The 24,755-nt window shown below is 39.4% G+C and overlaps 1 protein-coding gene across 2 annotated transcripts; it reads left to right on the top strand.

The window, feature by feature from the left end:
• The first annotated feature begins 229 nt into the window (after positions 1-229).
• LOC145093870 (linoleate 13S-lipoxygenase 2-1, chloroplastic-like) lies at positions 230-9,194 on the top strand. 2 transcript variants are annotated; one of them, XM_079032119.1, is made up of 8 exons: positions 230-657; positions 3,886-4,154; positions 5,240-5,486; positions 5,990-6,310; positions 6,390-6,475; positions 6,571-6,681; positions 6,761-7,068; positions 7,938-9,194. In XM_079032119.1, exons 1-8 carry the CDS (start codon positions 240-242, stop codon positions 8,971-8,973), a joined length of 2,796 nt encoding a protein of 931 aa, XP_078888245.1. In that variant the 5' UTR covers positions 230-239; the 3' UTR covers positions 8,974-9,194. The 2 variants fall into 2 exon arrangements, with proteins under 2 accessions (XP_078888245.1, XP_078888249.1); XM_079032123.1 differs by having other exon boundaries at positions 3,892-4,154.
• The last annotated feature ends 15,561 nt before the right edge of the window (positions 9,195-24,755 follow it).

The following is a 24,755-nucleotide window of genomic DNA, read 5'->3' on the forward strand; positions in this document are numbered from 1 at the left end:
AAAAAAAAACAATGTCAACTTAAAATTTTGATGTAAACTTAATATAGTTTGTGTTGCTTTCCCTTATTATTTTGATTAGAAATAGAAAATACGAACTAGTAGACTAAAACTTCATGATACCAATTGTCGAGGGACAAATTTGTAACTTCATCATTTTCTATTTCAAACCCCTCTCTTTTCTTCTATATAAAACGAGGCGTGCATGAGAGTGTCTGCAAATCAATCACAAACTCACAAACATGTTGAAACCTCAAGTCAACCACCTCTACCTCCATCAAATCCCCACTCCGCCAATACTCACAAGGTGGAAGAAGAATTTTATAGCCGGAGATGTGGGTGTTGACGGTGGCCGAAGCCTTTCATCTTTTGTATCTCTCAACACACTGGCATTTCCTACCAAACATCGCCGGAGATGTGGGTCTTTCCTCTCTCAGCGTAACACCGGCAATTCAGTCGGCCAAATCAAAGCCGACGCCGGAGAATCCAATACTGCCAGTAGTGTCATCAAAACCATCAGCCTCAGAGCCGTGATTACAGTCCAGTTGACTGTGGGTGGTGTCCTGTCGAACTTAAGTTTTACGAGAGCTTTTGACGATATTGGAGATTTGCTCGGAAAATCACTCCTTTTGGAGCTAGTTTCCGCCGATGCTGACTCAAGTAAGTGTATATGACGGTTGTTTGAGAGTTTTTGATAAGTTAATAGGAAATAACTTATCAAAAATGAAGCGAAATCTATAAATTGTTTTTTTTTAAACATCTATTACAAATATTTATTTTTACTTATGTGTGGAACCATAATATTAAAAAACTGATTTTTTTAGTTTTACTAACACACTCTAAAGACTAAATGAATGGTCGGATGGAGTTGGGAGCATCAACCAAAATATATCTTTTAAAGATAAAGAACAAATACAGGAGTTAAATTTGAAGTATAGATTGATCTATGGGAAAATACTCAGTTATAGATATTTTTGGGATTGAATTGCAAAATATAGACAAAAAAATTGAATTTTCGGGTATATACATGGATTACGTTGAGATAGCTCCGAGGGGCTCCGTGGAATCCATTGTAGTTCCGCGAAATGGCAAAATCGTAAACAAATTAGGGTATTAAAAAAAAACTCAAGATCTATTCCGCGGAAGTTACCTCCAAGGAATGAACTCATTCCGCTAAGGTAGCTCCAAGGAATGAATATTCATAATTTTTTTTTATATCGATTTTTTAGGGTTTATATTTATTATCCAACTAATTATTTTCAAGAAAAAATTATGAATTCATGATAGTATGAATTTTCTTGAGAATGTTTGGAATGAATGTGAAATGGAAAAAAATTGATCTTTTAATTGAAGATCTTTACGTAAAAGAATCATTGGACATGATTTTTTTTTTTTTAATTTTTTTTTCCTGAAGATCCATTCATCAGAGTTACCTCCGCGGAATGAGTTCGTTTTCGGAGCGGAATAGATCTTGAGTTTTTTTTTATTTTTTTTATTATTTTTTAATACCCTGATTTATTTACGATTTTGTCATTTCGCGGAGCTACAGTGCATTTCGCGTACTCGGAGCTACCTCCGCGGAATCCATGTCTATATCCGGAAATTCAATTTTTTGTGTCTATTTTTTAACTAAACCCCAAAAAACCGTATTTTCCCATGATCTATTTGACGAAAATGAAAGCCCGACAAAGATAATAAATCACATGGGATGTATATTCGTACATAATCAGCAAACGTGGGGTTTCAAATCTGAAGCAATATTATAAAAAAATGAACAGACTAACATCAATTATTGATTAGATCGAGTTCTTCTCTTTCTTCTGTTGATAGTTTAATACAAGTCAAGTTATGAATAAGATTAATATGTTTTTAGGACATTATATTACATTGAAATGTATAAGGTTTAATCTATCATATCAAATAAATTGTTGCATCATTATTAAGTTTTTCATACAGCTTTATGCTGCAATTCTTTTCTCTCTTGATTCATTTAATTATACAAATAATATAACATATTTTATATTAAAAAGGTTTTTTTTCCTACATTTTTATTGAATATATTTTTAAATTGGGAAAATGACACATACGCCCTATGAAGTTTCTAAGGTTGACCATTTTAGTCATTTAAGTTTTTTCGTGGTTTTATGAGGGAACCAACTTGTGAACAACTTGTTCTTTTAGTCCCCTTTACTTGTTTTAGCCGGTTTAGAGCACACGTATACAAAACTTGGGGCCCACCTCTCTCTCACACACAAACACACCAGAAAAAACCCAGAAACAACCAAATTGTTGCCTTCTTCAACCCATCCTCTCGTCTTCCTTCTATTTTGATGGCAGACTGATCCAATCACCACCAAACCACCGCCATGGCCAGTTGAAGCAAGCCTCCTTATATTTTGATGGCACACAGATTCCACCAGGCTTCAACGTCCGTTCAATCTCTCCAATGAATTTATCTGGATAAAGAGCATGGTCAAACACATTCGAAAACTCAAAGTCAAAAGCCTTATCATCAAATGGTTGATGATGAAAATCACCCTTAATCACAATAGGCGGGTAGGGTACAAGATCCAACCCGATTGAATCATTAACTCCAACCTGTTTCAAAGCCTCCACTTCCTACCCAATCCGAGCTCCAACACAAAGCGCCTTTGATGAATTTGCGAGCAGTTTTTCTTGTTTTAATTGGAGAAAAATTTGGGTGAAAACCCGAATCTTTTGGTCCCCATCCCTGGAGGTCCATATTTTCGGAGTTTTTGTGAAGCTGGTGGTGGATGTGGATGTCGTAGGAGGTGTATTCGGGTCGGATTTTGAGTCCGTTGATGGTGATTGTACGGTTGCTGGGAGTTGGGGTGTTTGGATTGTAGAGAGAGAAAGATGAGGTAGAAAAGAGAGAGAGGAGAATTAGAGAGAGAAAGAAAGCTTTGGGTGTTGATGATTTTGGTGGGTTGATTGGTTCTTTCATGTCTGCAACTCCTATATCTATAACAGAGGATACTAAAGAGCAAAACAATACATCGTGCATGAGAGAGAGAGAGAGAGAGAGTTGTGGGCTCCTCTTATTATTTTTAATTATTAAAATGTAAAAATACGTGAGCTGTCATAAGGGGTAATCGGGTTACCCCTTCGTTTTCTCAAAAAGGACGTTTTAGACCCGACACAACCAACTTTGTTCCCTTAAAAGGTACAGAAATAAAATTAGGGACTGAATGAGTAAACCCTAGAATACGTCATTTTCCCTTTTAAATTTAATTTTTAAGACTTATGCTTTAGGTTTATAATAGATCTAGTTATACAAAGTAAGTTTATTTAAAAAACTAGATCTACTACCGTTAAGTTATAATATAATTTTAAAATACGCTTGATATGATGAAGCCAAATATAAATTATAATTTCATGTAACTTGCGTTTTTGTTTTATAAGTATATATTATTATTTCTTTCCTTTTTCCGGATTATATTCTATTAATTCCTAATTTTACGATCACACTCCAAATCATTTGTGAAAAAGACTACTCAAATTTAAAAATTCACGCATCCATAGTTGATGAACAGAAAAAGATAATATTCTTTCAGAAATTGTTATTTTATTTAGGGTTTTTTTGAATGATGTAGAGGCATAACGATTTTATTTTTTATCGATCCATATGAATTACTATCAATATAAAGCCGATTTGAGGCAAAACAAAGGACCACAAAATGATATAAACGTCATCGTAGATGGCAACAAAAACGGGTGCTTCGATTGTCTTGTTACATAGCATAGATGTGACATTTTGATAAATAAAACACATATATTCAGTTGAATAAAATGCTAGAAATCAATAAACTAAAATTTCAGTTATATGTTTGTTGATATGTGTCCATTTTTTAAATTTGGTTTTTGAAGAGACAGGATTACAGAAGGCTACAATACAAGATTATGCACATCGAACTGGTCAAAAAGCAGACGACCTAACATATTTAGCAGAATTTGAAGTACCTGAAGATTTTGGTTCAATCGGGGCCATTTTGATTGAGAACGAACACCACAAAGAGATGTTTGTAGAATCGATTGTACTTGAAGGCCTCCCCATTGGTCCAGTGAGTGTCTCATGCAATTCATGGCTTCATTCCAAGTTTGATAACCCTATAAAACGAGTTTTCTTCCTCGATAAGGTTAGTGATTAATCAACTTTATATTTAATCATTCTATCATTTCTACAAAATTTTATGAGTTTGAATCATTGTGTTTGGATTTTATTTCGAACATATAAACAACATGGCCGATCGATAAAAAATAATACCAATTAAAAGATACTAAATTAAACGGATTTTAATAAAATAAATACTAATATCAAGGACACTTTATATTCATGTTTGTGAAAGTTATCTTAAAAAAAGAATAAACAACATCTGCGAGTTAAATTCTTTTTGATAAAAAGGAATAAAAATTACAAATATTAAAAACCTTTAAAAAAAAAAGATTAAATAGTACATATGCGAGTTAAATTCTTTTTGATAACTCATACATTATTTATGGTATTTTATCATAAATAAATGATCAAAATTTAAACCTAATCTTTTAAGATTAAAATTATTATATTCCTATTAATATATGAGCTCTTTTGTTAAAAAACCTAAAGAAAACATATTAGGAAAAAATACATATTGTATAATTAAAGCATCAAATATGAAATATAGATAATACATATAGACATATAATTTTTGATGTTAAATTGTAATTACTTTCTCTTTTATAATTAATTTAAAGATAAGATAATATATTATAATATGTATAAGAAATTACATCTGCTATATCGGAATGACAGTATCTTGGATTAAATAATAAAAATTTACATCAATATAACGGAAACAGACAACAAATTGATTCATCAATTTTTCTGGACGAAAGAAATTATTTTTTTAAAACCACACCTATAGATATTAGGTTATAACGTTAATATACATGACTAATTTGACCATGCATTAGATTTTTATTTGGAAATAAGTTAATTTTTATATCAACAGTATTCTATAAATAAAAATAAAACCAAATAAATAATTCATATTAGTTATAATACTCTTAAAACAAATATTACCAAACAGATAACTTGTATAAAAATAAATTTAAAATCTTTATGTCAGTATGCTGCAACATATTAAAAACATTAAAATTAAAATTTCAAATACAAATAAAATAATTATTATATTTAAAATATAACGGCTTGCTTATACTTCGTTTTCTGGGGTGGGTTACGCAGGTTTCATGCCTACCGTCGCAGACTCCGAGCGGGTTGAAGCAGCTTCGAGAACAGGAACTAGCGATTCTTCGAGGCGATGGCGTCGCCGATAAACCTCGAGAAAAGAATGATAGAATTTACGATTACGATGTCTACAATGATCTTGGCAATCCCGATAAGGATCCGGAGTTGGCACGACCGGTGCTCGGCACCAAGGAATATCCTTACCCTCGTCGTTGCAAAACTGGCCGACCTCGCACTAAATCAGGTACTTCACCATTTCTCATAAGCCACATTCTAATCTCTGCAATTAACACGTAATCTGTTCCGATTTTAGTACATATAGAGCTAATATTTCAATTCTATGAAGAAACTACGTTTATACATCTAAAATTTTACCTGTCTAGTTCTGATGTGAATTTGTTATCTCAATAGAAGTTTATGTGGCGTTGCCTCTGAAAAGTTCCGATTTAATCTTTCATTTTGGCAGAGTAGAGTGAAATCCTGAGTTCTATCTAACTACGGTAGTAATTATCAATCGTAATCTTAGAATCGGTTCACATTATTAGGAAATGTAATATGCTAAGGTTTATGATGTGTCTGTTGTGATTCATGTATCTAAACCTAAATTGATATAAGAAACATCCAAACCGCTTATTAAAGAAGTAATCTTACTAATTGCCCCTTTTCTAATCATGGAGTCAGTGGATGTAAATTGAAAACATAAAGTTGTTGTCTGGTTTGATTACTGAGTAGAACTACAAAATGCAGATCCATTATCAGAGTCAAGAAGCAGTGATGTTTACGTCCCAAGGGATGAATCTTTTTCAGAAGTTAAGAATATGACTTTTTCGTTCAAGACTGTGTACTCAGTGCTTCATGCAGTCATACCCTCAATAGAAACAACCATGATTGACAAAGATCTTGGGTTCCCATACTTCACAGCCATTGAATCTCTGTTCAATGAGGGAGTTAATCTGCCACCATTAGACAACAAAGGGTTTCTTGGAAATGTTCTACCTCGACTTCTGAAGGCTATGGAAGATGCCCAAAATAACATCTTGCTTTTTGAAACTCCTGCTATGATTGAAAGTAACTACAACTCTCCCTCCTCCCTCTCTCTTTATCTCTCTCTCATAGACACAAAGATTTTACGTTTGTTGATTTGCAGGAGATAAATTCGGTTGGCTTAGGGATGAAGAATTTTGTAGACAAACCATTGCTGGACTTAACCCTTTGAGTATTAGTTGTGTCACGGTATATTTTCACTTTCAATGATTTACTAATTTAGAAAAGATACTTTAGAAGAGTAAATCACTAACTTGTATTGGTGAATGTAATCATGTATGCAGGAATGGCCACTGAAAAGTAAACTTGACCCTGAGGTTTATGGTCCACCTGAATCCGCCATAACCGAAGAGATCATCATGAGAGAGATCAGAGGCTTCTGTTCACTTAAGGAGGTAGTACAAGTGTTCAACTAAGACTAATTATATAAAAATCTTGTACTAATTTGTAAATTAAACATGGAATTTTGCTCAGGCAATAGAGAGCAAGAAGCTTTTTATTATGGATTATCATGATATCTTCCTTCCATATGTGAACAAAGTCAGAGATCAGAAAAAATTCAGAACAACTTTATACGGATCAAGAACACTGATGTTCCTTATGCCATCTGGAACATTAAGACCATTGGCCATTGAGCTCGTTAGGCCACCTGGCAATGGGAAACCTCAATGGAAGCGAGTATTTACTCCATGTTGGGATGCAACAGGTGCTTGGCTATGGAAGCTTGCTAAGATCCATGCTCTTGTTCATGATAGTGGTTACCATCAACTAGTAAGCCACTGGTAAGTTTGATTAATCCATTTTCTTATTAAAAGTTTTATTTTGTACCTGTGCTTTTCTGAAAATCCCAAGTTTGGTTAAACATTATTTCTTTTAGAACAATTTACAAATTTAGTCCCTGTACTTTAATTAAATTGCAAGTTTGGTCCGATTTTGCTGCTTTTCCGTCTTACAAAGAAATCTAAGTCTTAAAAGAAAGAGTAATTTAAAATTTTGGTTTCTAAGAATAGCTATTTTTGTATTTTTGATCCCCAAAAGTTTTCTCTTGCTATTTTGGTCATTATTTGAGGTTTTTGTAACGTTTTTTTTGTTCGTGTTTCAAGAAAAAGACTGTATTTTGAGGACCAAAATTGCAAAAATTAGTTATAGTCTAAGGGCCAAAAATAGTAATTTTACATGTAACAGAGGACAAAAACTGTTACAAGAACATTATTTGAATTTTTTGTAACGTTTTTTGGTTCCTATTTCAAGAAAACGACCATTTTTATGACTAAAATTGCAAAAATTGCTAGAGTCAAGGGCCAAAAATAGTAAATTTACATGTAAGAGAGGACAAAAACTGTTACAAGAACCTCAATAAGGACCAAATTTTCAAGATTACCTTTTGCGACCAAAATTGCAAAACTCAGCTATACCCACAACTAAAAATGTAATTTACTTTAAAAGAATAAGTAATACACAAAACTTGCAATTTTGAGTAAAATCACACGGACCAAATTTGTAAGACTTGCATATAGTTATTAGAGGGACCAAATCTGCAACAAAATGTGAACTTAAGGACGAACATGTGATTCCAAGTAAAGAACAAGGAGCAAATTAGTGATTTACTCTAAAATATTTTATTATTCGTATTTGATAATAAAATTTTCAGGTTAAGAACACATTGTTGCACTGAGCCATATATAATAGCCACCAACCGCCAGCTCAGCAAAATGCACCCGATACACAATCTTTTACACCCTCATTTCCGATATACAATGGAAATCAACGGTTTAGCCCGTGAAGCCCTAATTAATTCGGGTGGAATCATCGAATCTTGTTTCTCACCCGGAAAATACAGCATCGAGTTGAGTTCAATCGCGTATGGTCAACAATGGCGGTTTGACCACGAAGCATTACCCGCTGACCTAATCGCAAGAGGCATGGCGGTGGAAGACCCCGATTCACCACACGGCCTAAAGCTAACAATAGAAGATTACCCTTACGCAAATGACGGTTTAGTCCTTTGGGATATAATCAAAGATTGGGTCACCAACTATGTCAACCATTATTACCCCGAAGACAACAACAAAAATCTTGTGGAATCGGATTCAGAGCTTCAAGCATGGTGGACAGAGATTAGAACACTCGGACACGCAGACAAGAAAGACGAACCATGGTGGCCGATTTTGAAAACACCAAAGGATTTAATCGGGATTTTGACAACAATAATTTGGGTAGCTTCCGGGCACCATGCAGCGGTCAACTTCGGGCAGTATGACTTTGCGGGTTATATTCCGAATCGGGCAACGATTGCCCGAGTTAAAATGCCATGTGAGGATCCGACCGATGATGAATGGGAGACGTTTAAACGAAGGCCAGAAGATGAGCTTTTGTCGGCGTTTCCTTCTCAGATTCAAGCTTCACAAGTGATGGCAGTTCTTGATGTTTTGTCGAATCATTCCCCGGATGAGGAGTATATTGGGGAGACAATGGAGGGGGCGTTTGAGGCAAATCCGCAAATAAAAGCTGCGTATGAGATGTTTTCAGGGAGGTTGAAGGAGTTGGAAGGGATTATTGATGGGAGGAATGCGGATGAGAGTAGGAAGAACAGGAATGGAGTTGGAGTTGTACCGTATAACTTGCTAAAGCCTTATTCGGAACCTGGTGTCACTAGTATGGGGGTTCCGAATAGTATTTCTATATAGATGGTTTGTTGGATTTGGGGTGATGAATAATGGAGCAAGAAATCGTGATTGTTATTGATCATTTTCCTAGGGGTGAATTTTTCTTGATTAAACAATAAAATGGAAAAAGTCATTTTTTGTTAAAAGTTAACATGATATCTTTTTCTATGATTGGAAAACATTGTGGTTATTTTGTGTACAACCTTGTTTTTATTATATGCCAAAATGTCAAATTACTATGCTTTCTTCTTTGTTGAGATTTTAATGAGTCAAATGTCATGACCAAGGTTGTCAAATTATAACTTGATGTTTTCTTTGTGAAATACAAATTATAACTTGATGTTATTAAGAAATCAATGGTGGTAACTTGATGTTATCAAGACATCAATGGTGGAAGCAAAGATATCATAGGTTCTGTTTGATAGATATATTTTTAGGTCTAAACAGATCTTTTTGGTTGAATGAGCCATAAAGACCGGTTGATTGAGCCATAATGACTGTTTGATTTGCACAAGAAAAATAGTAGGGGTGTGCATAATAACCGAAAAACCAAACCAAAACCAAATTAACCGATATAATCGAACTATTTTAAAAACCGTTGGTTCGGTTTCTAAATTTTGTTAACCGATAACTAATGGTTCAGTTATGGTTTTATAGGTTAACCGAACCATTATTAACCGAACCGTTAACTTTATATTTTAATATATAAAAATTATAGATTATATATAAAATAATATAGTCAAACTTATTTAAGATCTGTTGGGATTAAAACCATAATTGAGATTGGATGAACAAGATGTGGAAAATAAGAACAAACACAAATATGAAGATTATGTCGACTGATCATTCGATTTATTTAAATATGAGGAATAAATTACACTTTCAGCACAGACTAAAGAATCTAACACTGCATAAGAAACCTCACAACGTGGCGGCTACATTTTGCCTCACTCCTAACCCTAATAACGAATAATACATGACTATTTATTGGGAAAAGACAAGTCTTGAGCTTTTAACCTACAATTCATCGAAGGGGCCCATTGTCATCATCTTTGGAGTGCTTTGAAACCCTACAATCTCCCCCTCAAAGTATGGAATGGATGACTGTCACACCCTAAAACCGGAACGACGGAAACGTTCTGGGGTGGATGACATCATGTCAAGTATCACAACATATGCAGTATAGTAATCAAAGTACACCAACCATTGCATTAATAGTAATAATTTTACATAGTTTACATTTCATAGCAACATCAAAGTAATACAAGGAATAATATAGATGAAGCTCGGTTCTAGACTGACTTCGCAAAGCTCCCGGGATGTACCTGTCTATCGCTGACCTGAGAATACAAGTTATTTTGAAAGCGAGTATCAGCATTTTATAATGCTGGTGAGTCCATAAGCATTTAGTGTCATTAGTATAAATATGCATTTTTATTCAAAATAACTTTATGAAAGATAGTACTTTAAAATCTACGGTGTATTAGTGTCCTTTACAGAAAATGTTATATTTTCTAAATAAAAGCAGTCTTTTACCAAGACCCGATTGATTTATGTTTTAAGGAGTAGTTTTCCCCAAATTACTATCATTACCAAATACAAAATTGACTTTAAAAGAGTAATGAGAAAATCATAAGTGAAAATACTAGGGGAAAATAATATATATACCTCAGCAGTAACACTGCTGACTAAAACAAAAGAAAACATAGACTCCAGGAGAGTATCAAATGAATGATACGCCTGGCTCAGTCTAACAAAAGGAAGTACAGACTCCAGACAGTATCGAATGAACGATATAGCTAGCAAAGTCTAAAACAAGAAAATACAAACTCCAGACAGTATCGAGTGAACGATACAGCTAGCAAAGTCTAAAACAAAAAGGGTGAATGTGAACCCGTATGTAACCATGCTGATCGACGATAGAGCATCCGATGACCCTCCAGGTCACGCGTAGAGGTAGTGGCATTATGTCACCCATGGGCCTTACTGGCGCGGACTGTAGCTAGTAGTCTGGGTGTGGGAGTTTCAGTCCCATATAGATCTATACACATGATGTTCGCTCTCCTTCCCGGAGACTCTGGTTACACGGTGTTGGCGCAATGAAGCGTCGTAGAGGGAAAAATTGTGTCACATTCTAAAGTAAAAGAGAGAGAGGGAGATAGAGAGAAATAGAGTGTAACATCCCAAAAATACGAGCCAAAAATTTCGTTTTTAAAACATGTACTTAGCAAAACATTTAGGAATAAATCGTTCAACAATCATTCCATTTCACAAAAGATGTTGCATATCGGAAAAACATTGTCATAATCATAAAAGTATCAGAGTACAATTTCCCAGGAAGATATCATAATGCGGAATACAAGCAGGTGTGTGATGTACTGCTACTGCGCAAGCTCCTTCCCCTTCGAAGAAGAGGTACCTGAAACCAAAATCGAAAACTGTAAGCACGAAGCTTAGTGAGTTCCCCCAACATACCACATACCATACAATCACATAACATGCATATATTGTCAGGCATATCTGGGTGCCCGACCTACCCCTTCGGTCCTCTCGACCGGATACTGTCTAGTATAACTGGGAGCTGGCCTCCCCTTCGGTCCTCTCGACCGGATACTGACCAGTATATCTGGGAGCTTGCCTCCCCTTTGGTCCTCTCGACCGGATAATGACTAGCATATCTGGGTGCTGGTCTCCCCTTCGGTCCTCTCGACCGAATACTGGGGACTATTTCACCCCCTACTACTACCACATAACACACATATCTCATAATCTATCTAGCAAGGTTGGGCATGACTGCCCCTTCGGCCCTATCGACCGGTAATCTGGGGACTATCTCCCACTACTATCACTAGCACATAGCAGCATATCATACTCGAACATAAACATATCACAGGTAGTAGCAACCTTAGATGAATATCACAGAGACAATCATCCATCATACAACTCCTACTGGTGGGTCGGCATTGTGGCCGTAGACCCACCGCTACTGGAAGGTAACTCACCTCAAAGTAACTACTGATCTGTGTGGGAACTGACCGTCTTCTTCTGCTGCTGCTCCGGAAATCCCCCGGCTATAATTCCCACAAAACCCTTAGTCAAATACTGCTAACCGACCTCGGGGTACAATGACCATTTACCCCCAACCAAACCAAAAGTCAAAGTCAAAGTCACTGCCAGTTGACCCGACTCGCCGAGTAGGCTTGCCAACTCGCCGAGTCCATATCCCTTTGTCTGACCATGAGCCTGTCTCTACTTGTCGAGTTAGGCATTGAATCGACGGGTTTTCCTTCTAACCAAAGGCCAATAGTCCTTCATCCTACTCGCCGAGTTGTTCTTGAGACAAGAAGATTGCCTTGAACTTGCCGAGTCATGGCATTGACTCGCCGAGTGACTTCATGAGTGAGTCTGGCTTCCGACCCACTAAGTCACACCCAATGACTCACTACTCCCAACCCACAAATGCGAAAAGGGTGAAAACTCGGGGACTCACGACTCGACTCGCCGAGTCAGATGAACGACTCGTCGAGTCGGCCACATGCAAAAACTATACATGCGATTATGCTTGGATCCAGCTCATGCCATTCATAGATCTGGGTTTCTAGGGCATGAATAACACGTAAAGTTTCCAACTTTACGTGTGAATAATCACCAATAAAGGTTTTAGGGCTCAAAATGCACCAAAAGAGTAGATCTAGGGCTTTCATGCAATATGGCTTCATAAAGACAGTAGATCTAAGCTCCTGGAGCTCAATCACACCTAGATCTAGAGGCTAACAACTTATTACAACCCACAAAGCACAAACAAGCTTGGGGAAAGGCTCAAGAAGGACTTCCATGGAGCTAAAAGGGACTATAAGCATGAAAACAGAGGGGAAATCGAGTTATACCTTAAGGAAAACACTGAGATAGCTCAAAGATGCCTGGCCTCCTCCTCTTCTTCTTGATCTACTCTCCTTCCCACTCCAAATCTTCAAGAAAACACACCAAATGCTTCAAACTCACAAGGAACAAGGCTTGAACGAAGTATAGAGCTCTGAGGGTGAATGGGAGCGAGCTTGGGGGGGGAAAAAGGGGTTTAAATAGGGTGCAAACCCTTGAAATTTAGGGTTTCATCTGTTGGAACTTTGTTAAATGGAAAACACTCTCTTTGGGACTTGTCCCACATTGGAAGAAACAGGGGAACTTATACTCCCTTAAAAAGCCTCATACTACTTGTTTACTAATTAGATCAAAGGCTTGGACTAGAGGGATTGGGTTGGATTTGGTGATTGGGCTAGTCAAATTGGTCTTGAAAGCTTATATTAATATATATATTTAATGGTCAAAGATTGGCCTTGGGCCTTGGGGCTCTTGGGGTCTCATTGACTAGTTACATTATTTTATATATATATTAATTCCGATTTTGACTTTTATTATATATTAAAAATCTGTTAAATTCGTTTTAACTGTTTTGACAGTTATTTTCGGTTAGCAGTTTTGGAGGGAAAAAACCTGTCAATCTATATGTATAAATAGATCACCAAAGACCAGATTTCGGGTTCAGAAATATTGCATACATATTCCTCTTATAATTTCGTACTCCAAATACAATGAAGGGAACATAGAGAATTTCGTCAGAATCAAGAGAAGTTCTTGGTTGATTGTTGTATCCTCTAGACAGATCCCTACCAGGGAAATTTCTGTCTTAGGACACTGCAATTTGCAGGCCTCAATCTACATAATTTCGTTTTTTGTGTTTCTATTGTAAACATAAACCATCAAGTATGTTTTCTGTAAACTGATTCTTGTATATTTCATATATATATATATATATATATATATATATATATATATATATATATATATATATATATATTCAATCTCGTTTGTTTTATTTCTATTAATCTTGTTGATTGTATACTTCTGTCATAACAATCTAAGACAGAAATCAAAGAGTGAAGAATGGATCAAAATTCCATCATCAAAACACATGTGGAAAAGCCTGAGAAATTCAAAGGCTCGGATTTCCGGAGATGGCAACAGAAGATGTTGTTTTATCTAACAACTCTTCATGTTTCCAATGTTCTCACTGATGATTCTCCCTCTCCTCCTACTGGTGTAACCACTGCAGAAGGAACAACACCACCCACTGCAGCCCAATTGGCAGAACATCAAAGGGCTGTGGAAACTTGGAACACAAATGAATATAATTGCAGAAATTATATTCTAAATGTCCTAGATGATTCCCTCTATGATATCTACTCTACCATCACTACTGCAAGAGAGATATGAGAATCACTGGAAAAGAAATACAAAACAGAAGTGGCATGTTCCAAGAAATTCGTGATTGGAAAGTTCATGAATTTCAAGATGGTGGATACCAAATCTGTCCTCAAACAGGTGGAGGAAATTCAAGTCATTGCACATGATCTTGAAGTTGAAGGTATGGGTATAAACTCTAACTTTCTTGTTGGTTCAATCATTGAAAAACTTCCTCCTTCTTGGAAGAATTTCAAACTATATCTTAAACACTTAACTGATGACATGAGTTTTGAGCAACTTGTGTTGAGAATTCGTGTGGAAGAAGATAACAGATTGAATGAGAAAGCAGATGCAAATTCCTTGGAACCAAGTGCAAACTTTGTTGGAGAAGCAAGTAGTTCAATGACAAAGCATAACAACAAGAAAGGGAAGCAAGGCTCCAAAAACTCTTCCAAAGATGGCAAAAACCATGGCCCAAACAAGAAGAATTTCAAGAAGAATTCTGGTCCATGCTATGTTTGTGGCAAAACTGGACACAAGGCCAAAGATTGCAGATTCAGGAGGGGTCAAGGAGGAAATAATGGAGGAAACAATGGAGGGAACAATGGAAACAATGGTGGCAATTCTGGTGGAGGAAATTCTGGTCAAGCCAACATGGTTGAATCACTAAATCAATTTGTTTTTGTGATTCAAACCAACATGGTTAGCAATTGTGTGGATTAGTGGATTGATACCGGAGCCACAAGGCACATTTGCAACTCTCGAACCATGTTTTCTACATACCAGAAAGTCTCGGATTCTGAACCAATGTTTATGGGGAATGGCTCTACTGCAAAAGTTGAAGGAAAGGGAAAAGTGAAACTACAACTGACTTCTGAAAAAGAACTTGTTTTATGTGATGTCTTGCATGTTCCTGAAATTACTTAGAATTTGATTTCTGGTCCTATTCTTAGTAACAAAGGTTTCAAACTTGTATTTGAATCTGATAAGTTTGTTCTCACCAAGGGTGGGATGTATGTTGGAAAGGGATACCTTAGTGAGGGTCTCTTCAAAGTCAGTGTCTTACCTTTATACTATGGTGTTGAAACACCAAACAATGATGTAACCAATATTAATGCTAATGCAATAATGGGCACTACTAGCCCCTCTTCTATGTATATGCATGATCCTTCAATTTTGTGGCATTCTCGTTTGGGACATGTCAATTTTCGTTCTATTCAAAGAATGGCAAAACTTGGCATGTTACCAAAATGTTCATTAGATAAAAACATAAAATGTGAGGTTTGTGTAGAATCAAAATTTTCACAACATCCTCATAAATCAGTTGAAAAATCTAATGAAATACTTGGCTTAATCCACTCTGATTTATGTGATTTTAGAGCAACACCTACAAGAGGAGGAAAGAATTATTATATATCTTTTATTGATGATTACAGCAAGTATTGTTATATTTATTTGTTAAAAGATGAAGCCTTGAATTATTTTTAAAAATTACAAGACTGAAGTTGAAAATCAACTAGACAAAAAGATCAATATTCTAAGGTCTGATCGAGGAGGAGAATATGAATCCAAAGACTTTGCTGAATTTTGTTCTTTAAATGGTATTATACATCAAACAACTGCTCCATATACTCCTCAACAAAATGGAGTGGCAGAAAGAAAGAATAGAACATTGAAAAACATGATTAATTCAATGTTAATTACTTCTGGAGCACCACACAATCTGTGGGGAGAAGCATGTCTTGCAGCAAATACAATACTTAATAGAATTCCTCAAAAAAAGAGTGATAAATCACCCTATCATCTGTGGAAAGGGAGGTTACCCTCTTATAAAAGGATGAAAGTGTGGGGTTGCCTTGCTAAGGTACAAGTACCTCTTCCTAAGAGGACTAAACTTGGACCAAAAACCATAGATTGCATCTATCTTGGCCCTGCCATGAATAGTACAGCATACAGGTTTCTTGTGTATAAATCACATGTTGATGAGATCCATAACCAAACCATCATGGAATCAGTAGAGGCTGAATTCTTTGAAAATATTTTTCCTTTTAAGGATAAAGGGAAAGAGGTTACCTGCTCTAGGAAAAGACCTCTAGATGATGGACTGAATGATACAAATCCAGACAAAAGTTTACAATCAAATGAAGAGAATTCTTCAAAGGTTCAAGAAGAGAACTTAGAACCTAGAAGAAGCAAACGGGGCAAAATAGCCAAAGATTTTGGACCTGATTACATGACCTATGTAGTGAATAAAGAACCACAAACATATAAGGAAGCTATGGACTCCTCTGAAGCTCCTTACTGGAAAGAGGCAATCAAAAGTGAGATTGACTCCATTGTGCAAAATAACACTTGGAAATTGGTAGATTTGCCACCTGGGCAAAAACTAATTGGGCACAAATGGATATTCAAAAAGAATTTTAGACCTGATGGTACCATTGAGAAGTACAAAGCTCGTTTAGTAGCTAAAGGGTATCGTCAAAAAGAGGGTCAAGACTTCTTTGACACCTATTCACCTGTTACAAGAATTACATCAATTCGCACATTAGTAGCAATTGCAACCATTCATAATTTGGAAATACACCAAATGGATGTGAAAACTGCCTTCTTGTATGGTGAACTAGATGAAGAGATATATATGAATCAACCTAAAGGGTTTGTGGTTAAAGGTCAAGAAAACAAAGTCTGTAAGTTAGTTAGATCACTTTATGGACTAAAACAGGCTCCAAAGCAATGGCATGAGAAGTTTGACAACACATTACTCTCTAATGGATTTAGAATAAATGAATGTGATAAATGTGTTTATGTCAAATAATACAAGAATGCTTATGTCATCATATGCTTGTATATGGATGATATGCTTATAATGGGTACTAATTTGGATGTGATCAATCAAACCAAGAAAATGCTACACTCCTCCTTTTCCATGAAAGACTTGGGAGTAGTAGATGTGATCCTTGGTGTAAGAGTTCAAAGAAGACCAGATGGTTATACTCTTACTCAGTCCCATTATATTGAAAGTGTACTCAAGAAGTTTGGACACTATGATGACAAGCCGGTTGTCACCCCATTTGATGCTTCTAGTCATCTAAAGAAGAATAAAGGTGATATTGTAGCTCAGTTAGAATATACTCAAGTTCTCGGACTTGGCTTATAGTGTAAGTAGATTGAGTCGTTACTCCCACAATCCTGGGAAAGATCATTGGTATGCATTAGTGAGAGTGCTTAGATATTTAAAGCATACAATGAACTATGGACTGCATTACACGAAATATCCTCCTGTTCTTGAAGGGTATTGTGATGCAAATTGGATTTCCAATACTTCTGAGGCAAAATCCACAAGTGGATATGTGTTCACTCTTGGTGGAGCTGCTATCTCTTGGAAATCATCTAAGCAAACTGTGAATACTCGTTCTACAATGGAAGCAGAGTTTGTTGCTTTAGACAAAGCTGCTGAAGAAGCTAAATGGCTCAAAAGCTTCCTAGAAGGTATTCCTCTATGGCCTCAACCTGTTACTGCCATTGGCATACAGTGTGATAGTATGGCTGCTCTTACTAGAGCACAAAGTCATATATACAATGGCAAGTCGAGACACATTAGGCGCAGACATATTACAATAAGAGACTTGCTGAAGAATGGAATCATTTCCATTAGTTACATAAAGTCAAAGGAAAATATAGCTGATCCCTTGACAAAAGGCCTTAGCAGAGAGCAAGTTCTCTTCACATCGAGGGGAATGGGCTTAAAGGCAACACAATGAGTCACCACCTAGCGGAAACCTAACCTAGCAACATTGGAGATCCCATGGTATAGGTTCAATAGGACAACTAGTTGGGGAAGACTCAAAGAAGCACTAACACAAAGGTATGCTCACTCCTATGATATTTATTTCGTGTTTTTCCGTTGATGATATAGGGATGAATTCTTTATTCTTAATAATGCTGATAGCGTTCATAGTGGAATAAGTACGGATTGTTCCAGATTAGCATTACCTATGTGAGATGGATGTGAGGTCGCATCTTTGGGAGCTGATATGGCTAAGCTCTCTAAAAGTCTCATGAAGAAAGGATTGTTCACGACCGAAATGAACACCACGGTAAGAAATGATCTATGCTTAGCTATGATATGTGTGAAACTTCTTGTTTTTGATTCTACTATAAAAAGTGGTTAGTTCAAGAATCTAGTTCACTACCCACAAAGTAGATCCAAGTAGTACTCACTATGAAAGGTTCAAGTTTTACAACACCTATTCAGATGCATGTCATATCTTACTTCCCTTATTTGAATATCAAAGTTCACTTATTTTCTATTCAAATGTGGGGTATTCTTAGAGTTTGAATAGAAAATGTGGGGTATTGTTGGAACTTTGTTAAATGGAAAACACTCTCTTTGGGACTTGTCCCACATTGGAAGAAAGAGGAAACTTATACTCCCTTAAAAAGCCTCCTACTACTTGTTTACTAATTAGATCAAAGGCTTGGACTAGAGGGATTGGGTTGGATTTGGTGATTGGGCTAGTCAAATTGGTCTTGAAAGCTTATATTAATATATATATTTAATGGTCAAAGATTGGCCTTGGGCCTTGGGGCTCTTGGGGTCTCATTGACTAGTTACAATATTATATATATATATATATATATATATATATATATATATATATATATATATATATATATATTAATTCCGATTTTGACTTTTATTATATATTAAAAATCTGTTAAATTCGTTTTAACTGTTTTGACAGTTATTTTCGGTTAGCAGTTTTGGAGGGAAAAAACCTGTCAATCTATATGTATAAATAGATCACCAAAGACCAGATTTCGGGTTCAGAAATATTGCATACAGATTCCTCTTATAATTTCGTACTCCAAATACAATGAAGGGAACATAGAGAATTTCGTCAGAATCAAGAGAAGTTCTTGGTTGATTGTTGTATCCTCTAGACAGATCCCTACCAGGGAAATTTCTGTCTTAGGACACTGCAACTTGCAGGCCTCAATCTACATAATTTCGTTTTTTGTGTTTCTATTGTAAACATAAACCATCAAGTATGTTTTCTGTAAACTGATTCTTGTATATTTCATATATATATATATATATATATATATATATATATATATATATATATATATTTCAATTTCGTTTGTTTTATTTCTATTAATCTTGTTGATTGTATACTTCTGTCATAACATCATCAGACAACGGTAACTCGCCGAGTCCAGAATATGGACTCGCCGAGTCGCCAACTTAAACGTGTTCCGGATCCCGTCTCTACTCGGTGAGTCGGACCTGCAACTCGCCGAGTCCAAGGCTAAAAATGAAAAACACTAAGATAAATTTTACGTACCAGAAACCAGGTGCTACAAATCTCCCCCACTTATTTTAGACTTCGTCCTCGAAGTCTGCTGCTCGATCCTAAAACAACTCGGGGTAATGCTCCATCATTTCTTCCACCGGCTCCCATGTCCACTCGGACCCCTTTCGGTGCTGCCACTGCACCTTCACTAACTCCACCCTCTTGTTCCTTAGATCCTTCGACTTCCGGTCGAGGATCGTGATTGGGCGCTCAATGTAATTCAGGCTGTCATCAACCTGTATATCTTCTAACGGCACCACCGTTGAATCATCCACGAGACACTTCCGCAGCTGGGAGACATGGAAGGTGTTGTGGATCTGGCTGAGCTCGGCTGGCAGATCTAGCCTATATGCCACCTTGCCCACCCGGGCTACAACCCTGAACAGACCAATGTATCTCGGGCCCAACTTGCCTCGCTTCCTGAATCGAATGACGCCTTTCCAAGGCGACACTTTCAGGAGAACCATATCCCCGACCTGGAACTCCAGGTCTGATCGACGCCTGTCGGCATAACTTATCTGCCGACTCTGCGCAGTCTGAAGCCTGCTCCGAACCTGCTGGATTTTCTCAGTCATTTTGAGCACCACCTCGGTGCTCCCCATGACCCTCTGGCCAACTTCACCCCAACGTATCGGGGTCCTGCACCTCCGACCGTACAACATCTCGAATGGAGGACAGTCAATACTCGCGTGGTAGCTGTTGTTGTACAAGAACTTAGCCAAGGGAAGATAGGTATCCCAGCTACCACCGAAGTCTAGCATGCACGCCCGCAACATATCCTCCATAGTCTGGATGGTCCACTCACTCTGACCATCCGTCTGCGGGTGAAAGGCGGTGCTAAAGTGCAGACGAGTGCCCAACTCATCATCAAACTTCTTCCAAAACCTGGAAGTGAACCGCAGATCTCGATCCGATATCACTGACACTAGCACCCCGTGTCGCGCCACTATCTCCTTGATGTAAATATCGGCCAACTTTTCTGTCGAGATGCTTTCCTGAATCGGAATAAAATGGGCGCTCTTGGTCAATCGATCCACGATGACCCAAATCGAATCTACTCCTCGCGCCATCTGGGGAAGCTTTGTGATAAAATCCATCGTAATATCCTCCCATTTCCACAACGGGATATCCAACGGTTGCATCTTGCCGTGCGGTCTCTGATGCTCGGCCTTGACCTTCCTGCAGGTCAAACACCGCTCGACGTACCACGCCACATCCCGCTTCATGCAGGGCCACCAATAGTCTAGGCGAAGACCCCTATACATCTTCGTCGCCCTTGGATGAATAGAGAATCGGGATTTGTGCGCTTCCTCCATCAAGATTTGGCGCATGCCTCCATGATACGACACCCACACCCTACGGTGTAGTGTCAATAACCCCCGACTATCATAATTGAAGGAGGTGACTTGAACCACTATTCGCTCACTCTTCCGATGTTCCTCCTTCATAGCCTCCTGTTGAGCCTCCCGAATCTGCTCCAACAGGGGAGTCACCACAGACATCCTCATGCAAATATCCCTGATCGGCGCCGCCTTGCGGCTAAGCGTATCGGCCACCACATTGGCCTTCCCTGGGTGGTAAAGGATCTCGCAATCATAATCCTTCACCACGTCCAACCACCGACGCTGCCTCATGTTCAGATTTGGCTGATCCATGAGGTACCTCAAACTCTTGTGGTCCGTGTAAATGGTACATCGAACCCCGTAGAGGTAATGCTGCCAAATCTTGAGGGCGAAAACCACTGCCCCCAACTCTAAATCATGCGTCGGGTAGTTCGCCTCGTGAGGCTTCAGCTGCCTCGAGGCATAAGCAATGACATGCCCCCTCTGCATCAACAATGCGCCTAAGCCTAAGATTGATGCATCGCAATATACCACAAAATCCTCCACGCCCTCGGGTAGGGCTAAGATCGGCGCCTCGCACAATCTCTGCCTCAGAGTCTTGAACGCTGCCTGCTGCTCAGGCGCCCATCGAAAGACCATGACTTTCCTAGTCAACCGTGTCAGGGGTACGGCTATCTTGGAGAAATCCTGAATGAACCTCCGATAGTAGCCTGCTAATCCTAGGAAACTCTGAATCTCAGATGGAGACTTCGGAACCTCCCACCTCATCATGGCCTCCACCTTGGCCGGGTCTACTGAAATCCCATTCTGATTGACGAGGTGCCCAAGAAACTACACCTCGTGCAACCAAAACTCACACTTGGAGAACTTGGCGTACAAGCTCTCCCTCCTCAAGGTCTCCAAAACCTCTCTCAGGTGCTCCTCATGCTCCTCCTGCATCTTGGAATAAACCAAGATGTCATCAATGAAAACTATCACAGACCGATCTAGCATCGGCCTGCACATGCGGTTCATGAGGTCCATGAACGCGGCAGGGGCATTGGTGAGCCCAAACGGCATCACCACGAACTCATAATGGCCGTAACGCGTCCGAAACGCTGTCTTCTGCACATCCTCCTCTCTGACCCTCATCTGATGATATCCTGAACGCAAATCTATCTTGGAGAACAAAGATGCTCCTTGCAACTGATCAAAGAGGTCATCAATCCTTGGGAGTGGGTAACGGTTCTTCACTGTTACCTTATTTAGCTCCCGGTAATCTATACACATCCGGTGCGACCCGTCCTTCTTCTTTACAAACAGGATCGGGGCTCCCCAGGGTGAACTGCTCGGTCGAATAAACCCCTTGTCTAGCAGCTCCTGTAGCTGTGTAGACAACTCCTACATCTCGGGAGGAGCCAACCGATAGGGTGCCTTGGCTATTGGAGCCGCACCGGGAACTAGATCGATCTTGAACTCCACCTGATGCTTCGGAGGTATTCCAGGAAGCTCCTCCGGGAACACATCAGCGTAGTCTCGCACCACTGGAACCTCGCTCACCGTCGCCTTACCCGTCTCCCGGGTATCGATAACATATGCGACATACCCCGTGCATCCCTGCTGAAGGTAGCGCCTAGCTCTCGCTGCTGAACATACTATAGGTCCACGTTGTGGCCTCTCGCCGTGGATCACCAACTCTCCCCCGCTTGGGGTCCTGACCCGCACTAGCTGCTGTGCGCAATCTATCATTACCCCATTAGGGCTCATCCAATCCATGCCTATAATCACCTTGTTCCCCCGCAAAGGAATGGGAACTAAATCCACCAAATAGCGTTCCTCAAATAACCTTAGGACACAATCCCTGAATACTGATGACGCTCGCACCGATTGATCATCGGCAATCTCTACCTCTAAAGGGCAATCCAACATGCCCGAGGACTCAGTAAACCTCTTGCTAAGTGCAAGGGAAACAAATGATCGGGTGGCACCCCAGTCGAACAACACCTGAACAGGAATACCGTTCACATGGAACGATCCTAATGCATATACACAGAGCATATATTAATAACATAACATCATAAAAATAAAGTAGAGGGAAAGAATCATACACGTCACCACATCGGGTGCGGCGCGTGCCTCCTTTGCCGTCAGCTGAAACGCCCGGCTCCTCACCACTGGAGCCTCTACCTTTCCCTGCCGGCCATCGGTAATCCACAGGGTAGCTGGAGCCGGCGCCTTAACCGGCGCTGATGCTGTCAACTGGGGGCAATTGGCCTTCTTGTGGCCCCTCTGGTTGCAGTGAAAACACAGCAACTCCGATGTCTGAATCACAGGTGCAGGGGCGGTACAATCCCTACCGAAGTGCCCTAACTTGCCGCACTTGTAGCAGCCTGACGATCCCAACTTGCACGCTCCCTCGTGCGTCTTGCCGCATTTCCTGCAGTGACCCCGTCCCTGTTGGCCTTTCGGCCCCGCATCGGATCCCTTGGGCTTCTTCCCCAAAGCCCCCATAACATGCCCCTCCTCCGCCTTCCTCTTCCGGATGTGCTCTATATCTATCTCCCTCTCCCTTTCCTTGGCAATCATAGAGTACAGGGTAGTGCAAGCTGAAAAACTGACATGCTCCCGAATATCAGCTCGTAGCATATCATGATAGCGGGTCCTCCTCATATCCTCATCACCCGCGTACTGGGGCACCAGCAGCGCCCTCTCCCGGAACTTGGCGGTGATCTCCGCCACAGTCTCTGTTGTCTGTCTCATATCTAGGAACTCCCTGGCTAGCTGCTGAAGCTCGATAGCCGACGCAAACTCTGCCCTGAACCTGGTCATGAAGTCCGACCAGGTCATAGCCTCGACAGCCGAGGCTCCCAACGAGTCACCTACGGACTCCCACCAATCCCTAGCTCGATCTCTCAAACATCCTGCTGCATCCTTACCTTCGACCCCTCAGGGCAGAAGCTAGTCAACTGTGCAGACTCAATGTCTGCAATCCATCGTCTGGCAGCTATGGGGTCCTTCGCCCCATGAAAATCCGGCGCACCACTGCCCCGAAAGTCCTTGAAGGACAGCGTGCGAGATCCCGACTGACCAGATGCCATGTCGCTCCTGAATGCCCGGAGGCGATCCTCCATCAACTCCAATATCCCTTCCTTGATCGACCCGAAGATGATGGGGGTCGACTCAAGGATGCCTCTGGTGATCTCAGACGCGATGAGCTCGCGTAGCCCCTCATCTACTGGCTCGGAACCTGATCCCGAACCCGATCCCTCTCCTGTACTGCCAACTGCTGGCCTCGAACGTAGTGCCACCATTCTGAAATACAAAAGAAGTAACAACTGTTAGCGATACTGATACCTCTGGAGGGATCACACCTACTACAAGTTCCCTGGTCTTATCTTGGCATTCCTCGATTCGGGTACGGATCCTCTGCTTTCAGTAGTACGGGCCCATACTACCTTCCACATCTATCCGTACCTTCTCCAAGGGCTGTCTTAACTCCACCAGGTCCCTTTCACTACCGCTGATCTCTGCTACTCTTATCCTAGGCTTACCCTAGGAAACCTCTGACTCCACCCAACCCAGTCCTCAGCTGCTGAAGGCCTCTTGGTGATGCCAATTAGCTATTACCTGAATACAATCACATGTGACGAGGCTCGGATAATCCTTCGAGTAAGGTACTCATCCCTACAACGGTTAGGACTCAAACAAGAGCTACGCAATAGGGTCAAATCCAACACTCTGAGATTATTCAACCTTGATCGCATGTGACTTTAACGTATTCACCTAACAGCTAACTCCCATCACTTCAAAGCCCACATAGCACAAAGCAAACAACATTTGGACATAAAGAAAACAATCTCAAGCAACTCTATCCTCGTAGAGA

Source organism: Lactuca serriola, chromosome 1 (genome assembly GCF_051521515.1).
Source record: "Lactuca serriola cultivar US96UC23 chromosome 1, Lser_US96UC23_V15, whole genome shotgun sequence".
Classification (NCBI taxonomy): domain Eukaryota; kingdom Viridiplantae; phylum Streptophyta; class Magnoliopsida; order Asterales; family Asteraceae; genus Lactuca; species Lactuca serriola.

Coding starts and splice junctions, on each gene's coding strand:
- LOC145093870 (XM_079032119.1), top strand. CDS start 240: ATGTTGAAACCTCAAGTCAACCACCTCTACCTCCATCAAATCCCCACT. Junction 6,311..6,389: donor AACTCCTGCTATGATTGAAA/GTAACTACAACT, acceptor GTTGATTTGCAG/GAGATAAATTCGGTTGGCTT. Junction 7,069..7,937: donor CATCAACTAGTAAGCCACTG/GTAAGTTTGATT, acceptor TAAAATTTTCAG/GTTAAGAACACATTGTTGCA.